This window comes from Larus michahellis, chromosome 5 (genome assembly GCF_964199755.1).
Source record: "Larus michahellis chromosome 5, bLarMic1.1, whole genome shotgun sequence".
NCBI classification, from domain to species: Eukaryota; Metazoa; Chordata; class Aves; order Charadriiformes; family Laridae; genus Larus; species Larus michahellis.
Window position 1 is genome coordinate 75,068,198 of NC_133900.1, and position 15,512 is coordinate 75,083,709.

General features: G+C 40.2%; 1 protein-coding gene across 1 annotated transcript in view; it reads right to left on the reverse strand.

The window, feature by feature from the left end:
* SCFD2 (sec1 family domain containing 2) overlaps nt 1–15,512 on the reverse strand; it is a 208,105-nt gene that overhangs the window by 143,016 nt on the left and 49,577 nt on the right. Inside the window, exon 4 of the mRNA XM_074588057.1 lies at nt 10,619–10,794. Within this exon, the coding sequence (XP_074444158.1) occupies nt 10,619–10,794 (176 nt within the window). The remainder of the gene's footprint in view (nt 1–10,618; nt 10,795–15,512) is intronic.

The window sequence follows — 15,512 nt, forward strand, 5'->3', positions numbered from 1 at the left end:
TATATCCTCCACAAAAGAAGGAAAACTAAGCTGAGAGACTCATATAATCATACTCAGAAACAGAGATACGGTGCTGGCACTATCAAACTGCTTTGCAGATAAGAGATTTGACAGGTGATTTACTGCCTTTGAGCTAGCAACCACAATGATAAGCAGTTCCTGCGAGTAGAGCTCTCACCACGAGATGCTGTGCCCTGTGGTGATGATTTCATTATTATTACAACAGTACCTGGAATCTTACCTCAGGACAACACACGGACTGTAAAAACAAGGCTATGCTCATTTCCTTAAAGGCTATAATATAATTAGTGAAAGAAGACAAAACCCGAAGGTAAACGCAGTCCTGCTCCAAACCTATAGCAGGGGCAAAATCCAGTTAGGATTATTAGCTAAGAAACCTATGTATTGTCCTAAAATGCCCCTGCTTTTCTAACCTAGACGATGACAAGCTGAGTGAATCACCTTGACTGAAAGCATCCAAAAAACACAACAAACAAGTCCCTTTATCAAAAAAACCAGGTATCATAATGAACAAAATAGATAGATAGAAAATAAAATACCAGAGCACAGGTGGAGCTGTTTACCTCCCCATCTCTGTTCCTATCCCACTTTGCCTGTCCAGTAACACACAATTAACACCAAATTAATAAGCTTATTAGCAGAGACTAAACACCACAATAACACACTTGATTCAGTACTTGGCATAATCTTGCCAACTAACTTGTCCATCAGAAGGCTTATGAAGTAATTGCTAATGGGATGTCTGTTGTTGAGAGGCAAAAAGATGGACTACAGGAATCTGCATTCTTGCACTGCTTACCTGTGACCATTATAGTCACACCTAAAAAGGCACCGCTTACAGCTCCCTGCCTCCCAATATATATTATAAAATGCTGTTGCCAAGAGAGCTTGAATCCTCCACTTTCTTAGATCCAAAACAGTACATGCCATTTTTCTGCAGGCTAATAAGACAAGAGATTTGCCCAGTCCATTGGAGACATTTCCCATGTTTTTGGAAGAGTGCTCTTTTTTTTTTTTTTTTTTTTAAAACACATTTCACTACTCAGCCTGACCTGTGCAAGTGATAATAAAAAGAAATCAGGTAAATTTTTTGGTAAGGGCGGCAACAATCATAGAATGGTTAGAGTTGGAAGGGACCTTAAAGATCATCTAGTTCCAGCCCCCTGCCATGGGCAGGGACGCCTCCCACTAGACCAGGCTGCTCAAAGCCCCATCCAGCCTGGCCTTGAACACCTCCAGGGATGGGGCAGCCACAACTTCCCCGGGCAACCTGTTCCAGTGTCTCACCACCCTCACAGTAAAGAATTTCTTCCTGATATCTCATCTAAATCTCCCTTCTTTCAGTTTAAAACTGTTACCCCTCATCCTATCACCACATTCCCTGGTCAAGAGTCCCTCCCCATCTTTCTTGTAGCCCCTTTAGGTACTGGAAGGGGCTACAAGGTCTCCCTGGAGCCTTCTCTTCTCCAGGCTGAACAACCCCAACTCTCTCAGCCTGTCCTCACAAAAGAGGTGCTTCAGCCCTCTGGTCATCTTTGTGACCCTCCTTTGGACTTGCTCCAGCAGGTCCATGTCCTTCTTACGTTGGTGGCACCAGAGCTGGACACAGTACTCCAGGTGGGGTCAGACTGGAGCAGAGCAGAGGGGCAGAATCCTCTCCCTGCCCTGCTGGCCACCCTGCCATTGATGCAGCCTAGGATGGGGTTGGCTTTCTGGCCTGCGAGCGCACATCGCCGGCTCATGTTGAGCTTCTCATCAACCAACGCCCCCAAGTCCTTCTCTTCAACAATCTCCTTTAGAATTTAGGGACTGGAAAGCAGATCCTGCCACTAACATAAATCACTCTATCAGTGGAGCTACACATACAGCAAAGCAAGGATGTGTGCACGTGACAGAAGCTTCGCCTCTTGGAGCATAATTATCTGTGTAAGATTAAACGGTGACTCATTCAATATTGTTAATATTGTGCTTCTCTGCAGCTTCTCCACGTATAGTGACAGGGAGCAAGGGCATCTGCCTTTCGGCACAGTTAATGTTATCTTTTACAGCAAGTAAGCAGTTGATACTACATTTTAAGGAGAAAAGTCACAGAGGAGAAAGAATGGCAAGTGACAGGCCGAGTCATAGCTCTGCACAGGGATTCCCTGGGGCTGATGAAGGGCTCCAGCTATGGCTGGTGACACGTGGGCATACGAAACTGAGAACCGTGCTGCCCTTCCGCAACGTGGGCTAGCATCAACTGCCATGTAATCTCAACATGTATCTCAAAAGAAAACTCTCAGAACCCCCCCTATTAACTGTTTAAACTTCTAACAAAATCACTTGTTTGTGTGTAGAGGGGGTGGTAGTGTTTTTTTGCTTCCCATTACAATCATTTGTACATTGGGATTCTTATTTTACAGCAAGTACTTTGTTTTTGTACATAGAACATTAATTTAACGGTTCCCACTGACTGAATATGTTTAGCCTTTTCTTCCCCCAAGGCTTTTTAAGTTTTATTCATGTGGACATTTGTTCACTTAAGAAAGCCATTCCTTTATTAAGTGTTCATTTTAGAGGCTCTATGTGACCCTTATCTGGATACAAAATATTAGCTCTTTCAGAAGATGAGGGAGGGAGATCTTTGCTTTTTAAATGAGAGCCACAATAGCAATAATTCGCAATTTTTCAGACCAAATGCAAGCACGTTTCTTTGAGAAGAATACAGAAAGATACCCTTAGCTCCCATATATGGTAACTCTAATTAAGATATTTTAACCCCTTGGTCAGCCAGAGTTAGAAAAACTTAAAACAGTTTTCTTTCAACAGATTAATAAATTGCCAGTAAGAATAGCTTCTCTTCACTCCACTCTCAAAGGATTTATTTAATGTTAAAACAACATTAAAACAATTCCTACCTGTACTTTATTTTGCTTTCAAAGTAGCCTGACAAGAGCATTCTACTCACAGAAAATTAGTTTGACTAGAAGAATTATATACATACATATGAAGAGTAGAAGACTTTGTGTGTATATATGTATATATACACGGACGCACACACAAATCTTTTTTTCTGAGCAAAACTAGTTGGAATCTCTTAATTCTGGCACGTCAAACCTGGGAAATGGTCCATAACTGAGCTCCCTGAGAACATGGAATATGAATTGTAACCAACAAGCCCCTCCTTTATGGAGTATCATGGATGGTGCACAAAACCAAGCACACTCACAGCAGCTCATCACTTCCACAAATTTAGTCCACTGTTTTACCTGTATTGCTGCAGCGCTGAGGTGTCCCCAGCAGTTTAGGTCTCTGTTTTATAGAAATGTATAGAAAACACATAAACACAACTGAATTCTTGTTAAAAACAAGGCATCGTGAACATAAGAGGCACTAAGCAAGCAAAAGAAATGAACTGAGACCATGCGAGGCAGGTGACAAGAAGCAACAGTATTTCAGGGCTTACATACCCCAGTTTTTAAGCAAGGCCATGAAATTTCACATAAATTTTACACAGCATAAATACTTGCTTGTATATCACATGTAAATATCACATGTATAAAGGCAGAATCCAAATGGGGTTACATGTTCTGGAAACGATTCCTACTTTGAATGGAGCAAGTCTAACGAACGGATGGTTAAATAAGAACTTACTGTAAATAATTTGGAAGGTTCAGCAAGTGATTGCTGCAGGACTATTTTCTCTTCAGAAGCCATCAACAAATTACATTTGATTCTCTAGCTGTGTAAGACAGAATGCGTATCAGTGTCTAAACTGCAATCTCATCCAAAAGGTACCAAATTCCAGAGGACGACCTTTGCAATCAACATGGTATCACATAAGACTCCCACCAAGACAATTCATTCCATATGTAACTTTATGTTGAAAAGTGACTGATCTAATTTCAGGATTTTTTTTTCAATATAACGTCTCTAATTACAGACATCACGGGTCTTCTTTCCAAATGCCGTTGCAGTATCTTTTCTAAAAAGATGTATTTATCGATACCGTAGGCCACCAAAAAGACACTGAGCTGAGCTACATAATTGTAAATCACACATAGACTAAAGAAATATAAATAATAATAACAACAAAGAATGCCACTGACCTTAATCTATTCTATGTAGAAATAAGGGTCCCTCTACAGCTGCACTATGAATTATTCTTGGAGAGCAAGAGGAACTACTCTAAAAGCTTTTCCATCTCCTCACTGCTTTGTATCAAACTGCTTGCTTGGGCAGCCCTGAAGCCCATGCTTGAGCTTTTGGTTTATACCAGTTTAGAGTCAGTTAAGTGTCACCTCGTAACTACCGTACCCTGCAGAAAAGCTCAGACGTCTGCAAACTACAGCGAGTTCTAGGCAGGGAAAGTCTGCAGGCTGGCGTCTTACACTTTCCAAATTTATTGGCACGGGGTCCTGTGCAAGCATGCAAATGTGAACAACGCCTACCATATTCTGCAATGGCCAAAAGTGCAAATAAATAATAATGTCATCTTTGATTAAGTGATGAGTCATGCGTACCCTGTATTTGTAAAAATGGTAGAGAATCACGGCACAGGATGGGATGGTTACGAACATTCTAGTTATTAGATCTTGCTGCTGAAACATTAACTATAATGTAAAATGCTCAGCTGTATTGCAGTTTTTCCACTTCTTTTTTTTGTAAGTTTGCACTCTAATATTCATAGGAGAAAGAATGATGTAATTTTATTAACCTCATAACCACTTTCCGCCAACGGAAAAATAAAAACATTGGAATGACCATCTGGCATGAGGTTTCTGTTTCTCTTAAAAACATGTCCATATTTTCTGTTTCTCAAGACACCAAGGACAAAAAAAAAAAAAAAATCTGTCTTCTGACAAATTTTACAGCACCAAAATGGGAAAATAGAAATAAAATAAAATGCAACTAATTAGTATTTGGAAATTTAAACATGAAAATGCTGTGCTGTCAGGAGCTCTCCATGTAAATATGTATACATACCTTCTACCACCAGAGTATTTGACCTACTTATATTATTACCAGGAGCCACTAAAAACTCCAGTTGCTTCTGCTAAAATATTACAGTGTTCTCTTTCCTACGATAGCAAAGCTTTGAAAAAAGAAGAATGGAAAAGAACTTGTAAAATTTAAAAAACAATGAAGTCATCCTTTGAAAATGAATAAGTTTAACTTTAGAAGGTAAAATGACATTGATAGATACATCACATATTCCGTATCGAATTCACACATAACGACAACTTTGATATATAGATAGATGGCAGCCCCTCTTGTAAGAACTATCTCAGCTTGCTAATTGGCATTATAGCGCTGATTTTGTTTTTCTAGGCAGTGAAGGCAACACACAGTGCCCACCTGTATGTTCTTGGTGGAGACTAGGGTGGTGAGGCACTGGAACAGGTTGCCCAGGGAAGCTGTGGCTGCCCCATCCCTGGAGGTGTTCAAGGCCAGGCTGGATGGGGCTTTGAGCAGCCTGGTCTAGTGGGAGGTGTCCCTGCCCATGGCAGGGGGTTGGAACTAGGTGAGCTTTAAGGTCCCTCCCAACCCAAACCATTCTATGATTCCATGACTAGACGTATAAAAGCAACACACTATTGAGCTGTGTAGGCTGATCATTAGCTCAAATCCAAGAGCAAAAGGACAATGTGTGTAAGGTGGTGGGACACATTGTCACGTCAATTGAATAGCTGTCCTCAATATCTGCTAGAAACATGCCATTTCCAAACTCGCTTATGATATTTCTGATGCCATAGCTGGGAGATGCTATGTGTGGGAACACCGGCCCAATCAGCAAGGCATTTGCCCCATAGACAGTGCAGGACACGAAGGGAGTCAAAGCTCAGAAGGGACTTGGTCCCAGTTCAAGGAGCTGTAAGTCTAAGAAATCAGACAATTGAAAGGATTTTTAGCTGGATATGAATCAAAGCTAATTGCAGCCAGCCAGAACAATATAGTCCCCAGTTTGCCCTCGACTTTTTCATTCATCTATAGAATGAAACGGCAAACGTTTGGGGGATTTTTTGTTTTGTGGGATTTTTGTTTATCCTTTTTTTAGTATTTTAATTCCAATTACTCTTGAGATTATGTGACATTGCTCAGCATCACAAAACAAAATTTTGACAGCACTGAGATCCAATGGGAGCATCAGGGCTCCAGGTCAATACTGAAGCTGTTGACTTTCCCAGTAAACTGTGAAATGTTGGTCAGCAGCTGCAAAATCTTTGTGCCACAAAAAAGCCCCAAGAAGCAAAAATCCCAATATAATAACAGTATAATAACAAATAACAATTAATTTAGTAATCTTTCAGAGTTCCTTACTTTGGCAATGAAGTTACTTTAGGATAACAGTTCTGGTACACCTATAGGTTTAAAATTAATTTTAGCTCAGACGTCTCAAAAAAAGAAGAGAATGTCCTCATCCTAAAGAAGAAACGCACTCCTCCCCTTTTTTAGGGAGGTCGAAATAGATGTTTGCTTTCAACAGTCCTGATGCAATAAAATGCCTCATAAAGTATGAGTTGTTTGTAAGGAATAAAGCAAGTAACATCAGTAATAACGTGGAAGATATTTTTCTTTTAGCTTGAGTTACTACTAGTCATTATATGTTACAGAAAGAAAACATTCTATTGGCATCTGCGCTGGGAACTTTCTGCCGTAAGATCCAAACTCAGCACACACAGGACCTGGCATATTAAATACACCTAGTTTAGCGGAAAGGTTTGCATTTAAATATGTGCAGCAGACAATTAGCTGAGGACAAGATGTAACGAACCTTTAGCTGCCATGCAGTGCTAACCAGTAAGTGTTGCTAGAATTCGCTGCTGCGCAGAAATGGCAGTAGTAAGAGTAAAACCTTCTGATGTGCCAATGTCTTTGCTCATGGCAACCTACAGAAACTTGGAATCAACTTAAATCCTCCCTCTTCTGCCTCATTCCAAAGTACAGCAGCAGAATTTTATATTGCTTGGAGATGTCTGTTTTACCTGGGGGGAGATGCATTTCAAGTACTCCATGTGCTATTTTACAAATGCAGTCCGATAAACTTGCTTGCGCTGAATAAACTTCAACCTTGCTATTTAAATGGATGGGACTATCCATAAAATAGACTTCTGCTCAGTATGAGAAGTACTTCGCCCTTAAATCTTGAGAACAAGATTATGCTGGAAGGATGCAGCCAGTTCCAAGAGGCAGCATCCAACCCGGGGAATTTCAGAGCAGTACCCCTCACAAAGCACCTGCACTTTCTCTTGGGGCACATTGTGCCCCCCGTTCACACTGCCTACTGCTTAAACTGAATTTGGAGGCAGAAATCCCCGCTCAGTGAACATACAAGCAGTACCTGTTAAAAAAAAAAAAAAAAAAAAAAATTCTTTTTCTCTCACAGTGTCACATTTTGTTTAAACTCTGGAGAGAGTTGCTCCTCTTGTGCTTTTGCACTTCACGGGCCTCTACTGCTTAATCACCTCCATGAAAGTCATAATTTTGAGGAGAACGGGGGATTACAGCTAAACAGAGCTGAAAAGTGTGGAGTGACAACACTCTTTTCTTACTTTCTGCTACCTCCCTAAATTTTAAATCCTCACTTGAAGGAAAGCAAGGCAGTGACACGAGGAGCGCTAGGGAGTCACAGGCAGCACGGTGCAGCATTTAGCTTGTGTTCCCCTGCCCACCCATCAGTTTTATGGATCTCAGAATTAGAAAAATGGAAGGAGGACCTCAAGAGAAGGAAAATGTGATAGGTTGGGATATCTCCTTGGTAAACAGAATATACTGTCTCAATTCACAAAGCATTTAAAACTTCTGGGTAGTAAAAGCTCCATTATGGGCAGAGGTAGAGCAGCAGAACACAGAGAAAACTTGTGATGGACAAGATGAATCACCCTGACGCATTACTTGTAACCCAGCACAAAGATCCTCTTTCCTTTGAGGTCAAGGCCATGATCTCATCAAAATCCAGTTTCGCTCGCAGACCATTTATCCATCCCAGTTAAGGAGAGGACAACTCCGTAGCAAGCGTGCAGCTGCACTGACTTGCAGCAGACTTCTAGTCTAAACCAAATTTCCTTGCTGGAGATGTAAAAAACTTATTGAGACAACACAGGCCCGAAAAACGTAGTACAGATCTTTAATGATGATAAAATACTGGAAGTGGGCTGCTTTCTACCTCTGGTAGGCCATTTTTAGTACTGAGTACTTACAACATCAACTAACAGTAGTGAAGAATCAAGGAGGAGTAAAGAGAAGAAAAATGGAAGACATTCGTCAATGTAAGAGTTACATTAAAGGTTTAATGTGAGCAATGTGGTTTTTCTGAAAAGCACAAAGTAGACTAAGCAGAGAATCATGAGACCCATCAGAGAGATCCAGTAATGAGAGAAATTCCAAAACTGTGCAGATTTATTTTTTTGGGAAATCTGAGAATTTTAACACCAGCTGTTTATACTGGGTTATCTCCTTTGGCATCAGCTGCAGTCTGACATGCATCCATCAGTGAAAACTCTAGAATTCCTACACTGTCCAAGTCTAATAATATTACTCCCAGTAGATCTTTCACAAACAGTTGTCGTCTTCTCCATGGCTCCAATATAGGATAGTAACAATATCACTTTCATGTTGAAACAATTACTTTATATTGAGGATTTCTAAAGATTTATTATTTTAAAATATCTGAAACGTAACAATTATGCTAAAGAATTTCTCAGTAGTCCTGCCGAAATAAACTACCACGGCATCAAATTTAATGCAGAGTGCTGTGTACACAATGTAATGTCCTAGTTCATTTTTTTAAAATAAAAATATCTCTCTCGTCTTCTGGGCGTTTCAGTATTTTGCTCTTCCTACAAACCCGTGTCAGCAGATCAGAGACAGGCCACGTGCCCAGAAGCAGATAACGCGTGTCAGACTCTGTCTTCAAAATAGAGTCCGTAAAAGGATACACACTGTACAGATTGTCTAATTCAAAATAACTGTTGTTTGAACTACTGAAAATGAGTATGTGCTTAAGGAACAGTTACAAATGTTAGCCTAGAGAGTTTGCTTTGGCTAACGCAATTTACCTTAATATGATGGGTGGAAAGCAGTGGGTATAACCCAAAGCCACCTACGATTATGAGAGTGCTTGTTATACACTTCTTTTTTATGAAATATATAGTTTGGTTGTTTCTTACCTCTGTTTTTCCACTCCCTGACAATTTACGGCATGGCTTTTATATACGCAGTTGTCTGTTGTTCTGAAAACAATGCTGAGCTTGCAGCTTTATTTTGATTCTAAATCTGAACTGGTTTTAAGATGGAACTTAGCCAGACTCTGAAAAGAGCTATGTGCCATGAGTCACCGCAGGAGAGAAAAGGGGACTACGGCCTGTCAGTCCCATGCTCTACAGTCCAGACAAACCAAAGAATGGTTGCAATGAGTTCTCTTACTTGAGATGTGTTTGTTTATTAACTACAGAAAGAAGACTGCCTATGTTATGCAAAAATATTTCAGTCTTACCAAGAGAGAACAGTTTTTTAAATTAATGTACTATTTAAGTTCTGTATTTTTTGCCCCCCAATTGTCACAGAAATTCATTGACTACAAAGCTATGAAGAATGGGCTGAGTCTTCTCAAAGGACCAGGGATCACATGCCACTGCCAGAGAGAATGGGAAGAGTCAGGTTGTTTGGTTTTTACAAGCTTTTGGTTGGTTTGATTTTGACAAGACAAAGACAGCTAATTTTTACAAAAGAAGTAACTGGTTTTAGTTGAGATCCTCACTAGACACTTCACTCATTTAAGGCCAACTCTAACTTCATCAGAAGTTAGCTCATGAAGACTTGCCTCTTGCCAGGATTTCAGAAGGTTGTCCCTCTAAAAACAACACAGTGGCAGAAGAATGAGAGCACAGGGGGGAAAGTTTTGAGCTTTCCCTGAATTTCAGCAGAAATTAACTCTATTAGGTTCTTAGAAAAACTCCTGCTTTGTTTGGTACATCTCCAAAGGTTAGTAGGACAGAGTTCAATATACCACTAACTCTTAATTTCCTGAAAGAAATCCAAGTGTGATACAAAATGGTATGTAAATAATATTGTGGTCACCAACAGGATGCCATAAAAAACGTGGTAGTGGGAAAAGCTGAGGGTAGATGACAGCTGTGAGCAAGAGAAACCTCACTGTCTTGGTGCATGTAATTTCCAACTATGCTTTCACCCGCTCAGTAAATTACACAAATTTTACACTCACACAGTAACAAAGTTCTCTCTGCATTTGATTCAGCATGTTACCTCAAGAAGCATCTTCAGACTGATAGTGATAATAATAATAGTCCTACCCAACACTAAAAGTTGTATCACCTTGAAATTTCATATGGATGCAAAACCGTCACCCAATTCAGATTATTTATGCACTTCACCTTTAACGTGTACCCTTTTGTTTATAAAATTATTCTTAGACAAAACCACAAAAGATTAACTATGTAGGTTCCCATTCCTTTTACCAGTTTGGCAACAAGGAACAGCTTTTTAGCAAGACATATAACACACTTTGTAAAAAATACAAGCTACAAAATTCAATGGGAATTCAAAAAATTAAATAAAACATTTTTACTTAGGTCAAATAAAATCACATAATATGTACCTGCAGAAGTAATCTCTCAAAGGCAAGGAAGTTGTCCCATTTGGAAGTCTGGGGGTGTTTCAAAGTCTGGACCGTGGCCAGCACAAGCTGTAGAAGACCACAATGGTTCTCCAAAGCTTTGAGATTATTTTTGAAAAGCTGAATGTATGAGCTGAGCTGTTCTGGGGTGACTCTGCCTGTGGAAAGGAAAACAGGACACGGCATTCAGTGGCGGCAAATACAAATACAGATTTTTTTAAATTATAGTGAATGGGTTATAGAGAACTTCAGAGGCTCTCTCCACTACGGGCCTGATCCTAGCTTCACTGCAATCACTGGGAGCTTCAAGCTGCAGCAACAGGTCAGGACAAAGACTTACTTCATCCATGAATTACGGCTTGAGATATGTGGTATGGCAGGTATTTAACAATACACAGAGGCTGACATAAAGGGTAATACCATTTTTTGGTTTCAGGCATAGAGGGACATTCATTTAAGCTAGGGAAATAATACTTGACGACTACTTCTAAACAATGGTTGATCTTCCTATTTTTATCAAAAGTCCAATGGGAATTTGTGAGTCTTCTACCTGAGACCAAACCCACACCCTCCAGCTGCTTCTCAAGGGTGCATTTTTGACCAGTGTTGACTCAAAAACCAGAGATGATGTTAGAAATTCAGGGAACTGTTTTCTGGAGCTGTTCTTGGAAGGGACACTTCCAAGGCGTGACTCTTCAGTTTCTGAGATGCAGTAAGCGCAGCATGATTTCACCCGCTATTTGAAAATAAACACCCCGGTGCCCATACATTGGCCTGTAGATCTCTCCTTAAGAGAAGAGCATGAGGTGAGTCATTCAGCCATACAAACACTACAGAATTAGTTATTCTATCCAACATTGAAGTGCCAGCTAAACTGCTCAATCGATTTATATTTTCAAAGTGATTCATTCCAGGGAAGAAGGTCCATAGTACCTTGTCTGCCTCAAGAAAATCATCAACACACAAGGAAAAATGGTGTCAAAACACAATCCTAATTGCAAGCCTGGACTGAGATCCAGTCTGGGGCTGTTTCATGGCTTCTGGCAGCCTCTGCCAGTAACGAGTCATCTTCCTCAAGCAAACCAGACCTAAAGAACAGGGACGCGTGAGATGGAGTGAGGAGGATACTTTAACCTAAACAGGATAAGCTTTGGTGCCAGCAAGGCACTAGGCTGAGCTGATGCTAGGCGGTTCATGGCTTAACCCACTGATCATTGTATTTAGTATTTTTCCATAAGGGAAAGATCTTGTAAGACTGCCACTGTGTTTCTTCTCTGTGCTTGGTTATATCATCACCTTACAAGGCTCTCAATTTGCCTCCATCCTTTCAGTATCATATAAATGGTGAATAAATGATTCCAACAGTGAATAAACATTGAAAGCTCTTTCTCTTAGTTTCAGTGATACCAAGGGCGGTCTTTGGAAGAGCATTTAGATTAGGGAAAGCTGCTAAGTAAAGCAAAACCACACAGGCTCTTTATGTGAATTTTAACAGAACGCATCAAACCAAAAAGTCAGCAAATTAACACACAAATCAAGCTGACACCACTCAGTAGGCCAGAGAGCTGACAAAAGGCTTCCACAGTTAGCCCACATAGGCTAAAACACCAACCACAGCCATGTGTGTTTTCAGACTAAACAGTGGAGCTTTCAGTCTTGTTTTATTTCTTTTAAAGCTGTGTCAGGCAGATTTACATGGTGATTTGGAAATGTCAGCCCATGATGCCTTGCAGCATACCTTTGATAATGACTGCATTATTACCTATAGCAGTCCCGATATATAGAAGCATACTCAAAACCTGATAACTCGCTTCAATTGAGAAAACATGAAGTTGCCAGCCCTTCCCTCATACGAAACAGTAAAATGGGAGGGCTTTCAAGACTTCTGATTTCAATTTAAAAAAAATAATTTTTCAAGAGTTTTGTTCCATATCATCCCTTGTGAAAGTGAATCCAGATGCAGCACTGGATCAGTCTGAGATCCATTCAGCACCATTTTAGATAAACAATCAAATTCTTTCCCACCCTCAGAGTACCACCAAAAGAAAGTCCAACACATATGTAAACATAAGCGAAATCCTGACCTTAGAAAGTCATTAACAAAACTTACATTGGCATTAAAGAGTCCAGCATCTCATCTGTGTTATTTACAATATTCATGGAACCACTCGGATCCAGGGTTCAAGAGTTCCAGCCAACTTCTACACAGAAACCTCCCTGGACAGCTGGCTGATAAATACCACTGTTCTAGTAGATGAGGAAAGGAATTTGGGAACGTGATTGGTGGTAATCAGCAACTAAATGACTTTTCTTGAGGCCTAAATCCTCACCACCTTCCCTGCTGCTTGCTCACAGAGGGAGATTTCGGCACAACAGACTAAATTCAATCAAAACCCAACCCTACCGGCCCTTTATTTTTTTAAAGTCCATCTGTCGTTTCAAGTCCTTTTGTGTTGCAACGTGGCAGACAGGTCCTACGAAATGAAGAGAAGACAGATGCCAACCGCATCATCATGTTTCAGTGGTCATTTTGTTCTTCTAAAGCAAGTCCAGAGGTTATCAGGCAGAAGATGGCAACTACTGCCAGAAAGGACTTTAGTGTGAGCGTCTTGTCCTCCTCTTTTCTCCTCTTCCTGCTCCATCACAGTCACACTCTGCTCCAAACTCTACACCTATGCATAGCCAGGTGTCTGCGTGGGCACCAAAGTCTTAGGGGGACAGAGAACTTCAGCTATGAAAGCAAAACAGAAAAGCCTGGCTTATATGGGCTCCCTACCCCACCTGTAAAAAAATAGACATCTCCATAAATGCACAAAAAACGTTTACATGAAGGGCCAATATTGGTAATAAAACCAATGGGCATAAATAAAGCACGAATATACTTACACATGACATTAAAAAACATATTTCTGTATCAATCAATCTTCCTATAGTGGAGACAAACAAATTTAACTTGTTCTAAGGCGGGGTTTGATGAGTGTCTAATGAGCAGTTGCATAAATGCTCACAGACTTAATTCAATACAAATGGCCCCCTTCAATCCTTCACTCCTACGATAATTCATTTGCAAACATATTGGGACATACAGATGTTGAATTCCACCTCCAACTTTCAAGAATTCAGGGCAGATTCCACAAGAACTACAGATCACTTTTGCCAACTTCAACATTACAGAAGCCGTACTTTGTATTTTAAAAAAATTAATTAATTGAAATAAATTATTTTTTGTTAAATACGAAAATAGCAGCACTGAATACCAACATCTACATACAGAAAATTCACAGTTAATACTGCATGTGCAAATGATGATATGTACAGTAAGACTGAAGAGAAGAAATAATTCTACTACTAGTAAAGCAGTTCACTCGAGTTAGACATACTGGGGCAGAAATTACCAGCAACTGGTATTAAAGGTCTGTCAAAAATCTGTTTTTTGAGTAGTGAGAGTAGCCTATGTGGAACAGAAAGACTTTCACCTCAACAGTTAAAGAAAAAGTTAAACAGACAAACCACATTTGTAGACATTGAGACATGATTCCACGGTATGACTTTTTTCCATTTTATATTAATGCTGCAGTCTACGCAGTGTAATACAGGCATCGCTTCAAGAAAATAATTATTTTTCAAGATAGATTTACTGCTAGAAGGTAAATTTTAAAAATTCAGAATCCCAAAGTGCATTTTTTTTTTACGTAAAGATTTATGGATGAACGAGGTGTCTAAAGAGCAAAGGTCAGAATTATCAATGCGCTGTTCCAAACATACAGTCCTTATTTTTTCATCTAACACTTAGTTAATTATCTCCATAGGGACAAGAAAACAAGTAAAGAGGAAAGTACATTTTGTGACCAATTGAATAAATAAGTGGATGCTTTTCCAAGACTACAGGAACCGCCAAATACACATAGCTTTAAACTTTGTTCAGTTTTATGCAAGAACACAGTTTGAGCTGAGGTCCATTTTTCACTTGACAGAACCATGAATAAGAAAGGACCTTGGCACGCTTATGTTCACAGGCGAGATTTTTCAAGGCAGTAGAGGGCTGAAAAATTCCAAATAAATTGTTTTCCTCATCCACAGTCTTAGGAATATAGATCTGTCTCCCCCAGTAGCTTGCCTCTGATCATGTCCAATGCCGGATACTTACGAGGAATGTAGAAAGCTCTTACACTCCATGAAGCCAATTGGGAACAGTACTGCTAAGGGCGTCAGATATTTTGCAAACTAAGTGAGAGCAATTTAGTAGGACAGATGACGCCCCTTATACCTCTTTGTTAGTGTAATTACCAGATGTCATTCTTATTAACTCAAAATGCTTTCATACTTATTAGGAAGTTTCAGTAACACTCTTGAACAGCAAGTGTCACAAAACCAATTTGATCTCAACTTTCGTTAACTTCAAAAGTCATCCAGTCCTTAAACTGTTAATAAAGAAGAGACGAATGCCAACTACTCTCTAGCTCTTTGGAGAGATGAAAAGTAGGCCAGTATGAGATGCTGTTTGGCTGCCTTCTCCAGGATAAAGCTCTGGACCTGAAAAGCACTAAACCGTACAGCAGACTGAGAGCAAATGTCACAAGCTTATTTCTAAGAGCATACGCCCATCTCCCACAAACACAAACCCATCTGCTCTGGGGTTGATGGTCACTTGTAAGCCTCTCTCTGCCTTTTCTGTTGCAGGAGCTCTAGTATCCAGACAACCCCACGGTCACAGGTATGAGCACTAATGGCAAGTCCCCACTACAGCAATCCCAGGATAAGTCCACCTTTGGGGTCTGAGCAGCCCCTGAAGTATGTCCCAAACCACATGGCAGCAGCAGCCTCCTGCTACCTTGTCCCCAGCAGCACTGTGTCACTGAGGAAAAGCTGTGACCAG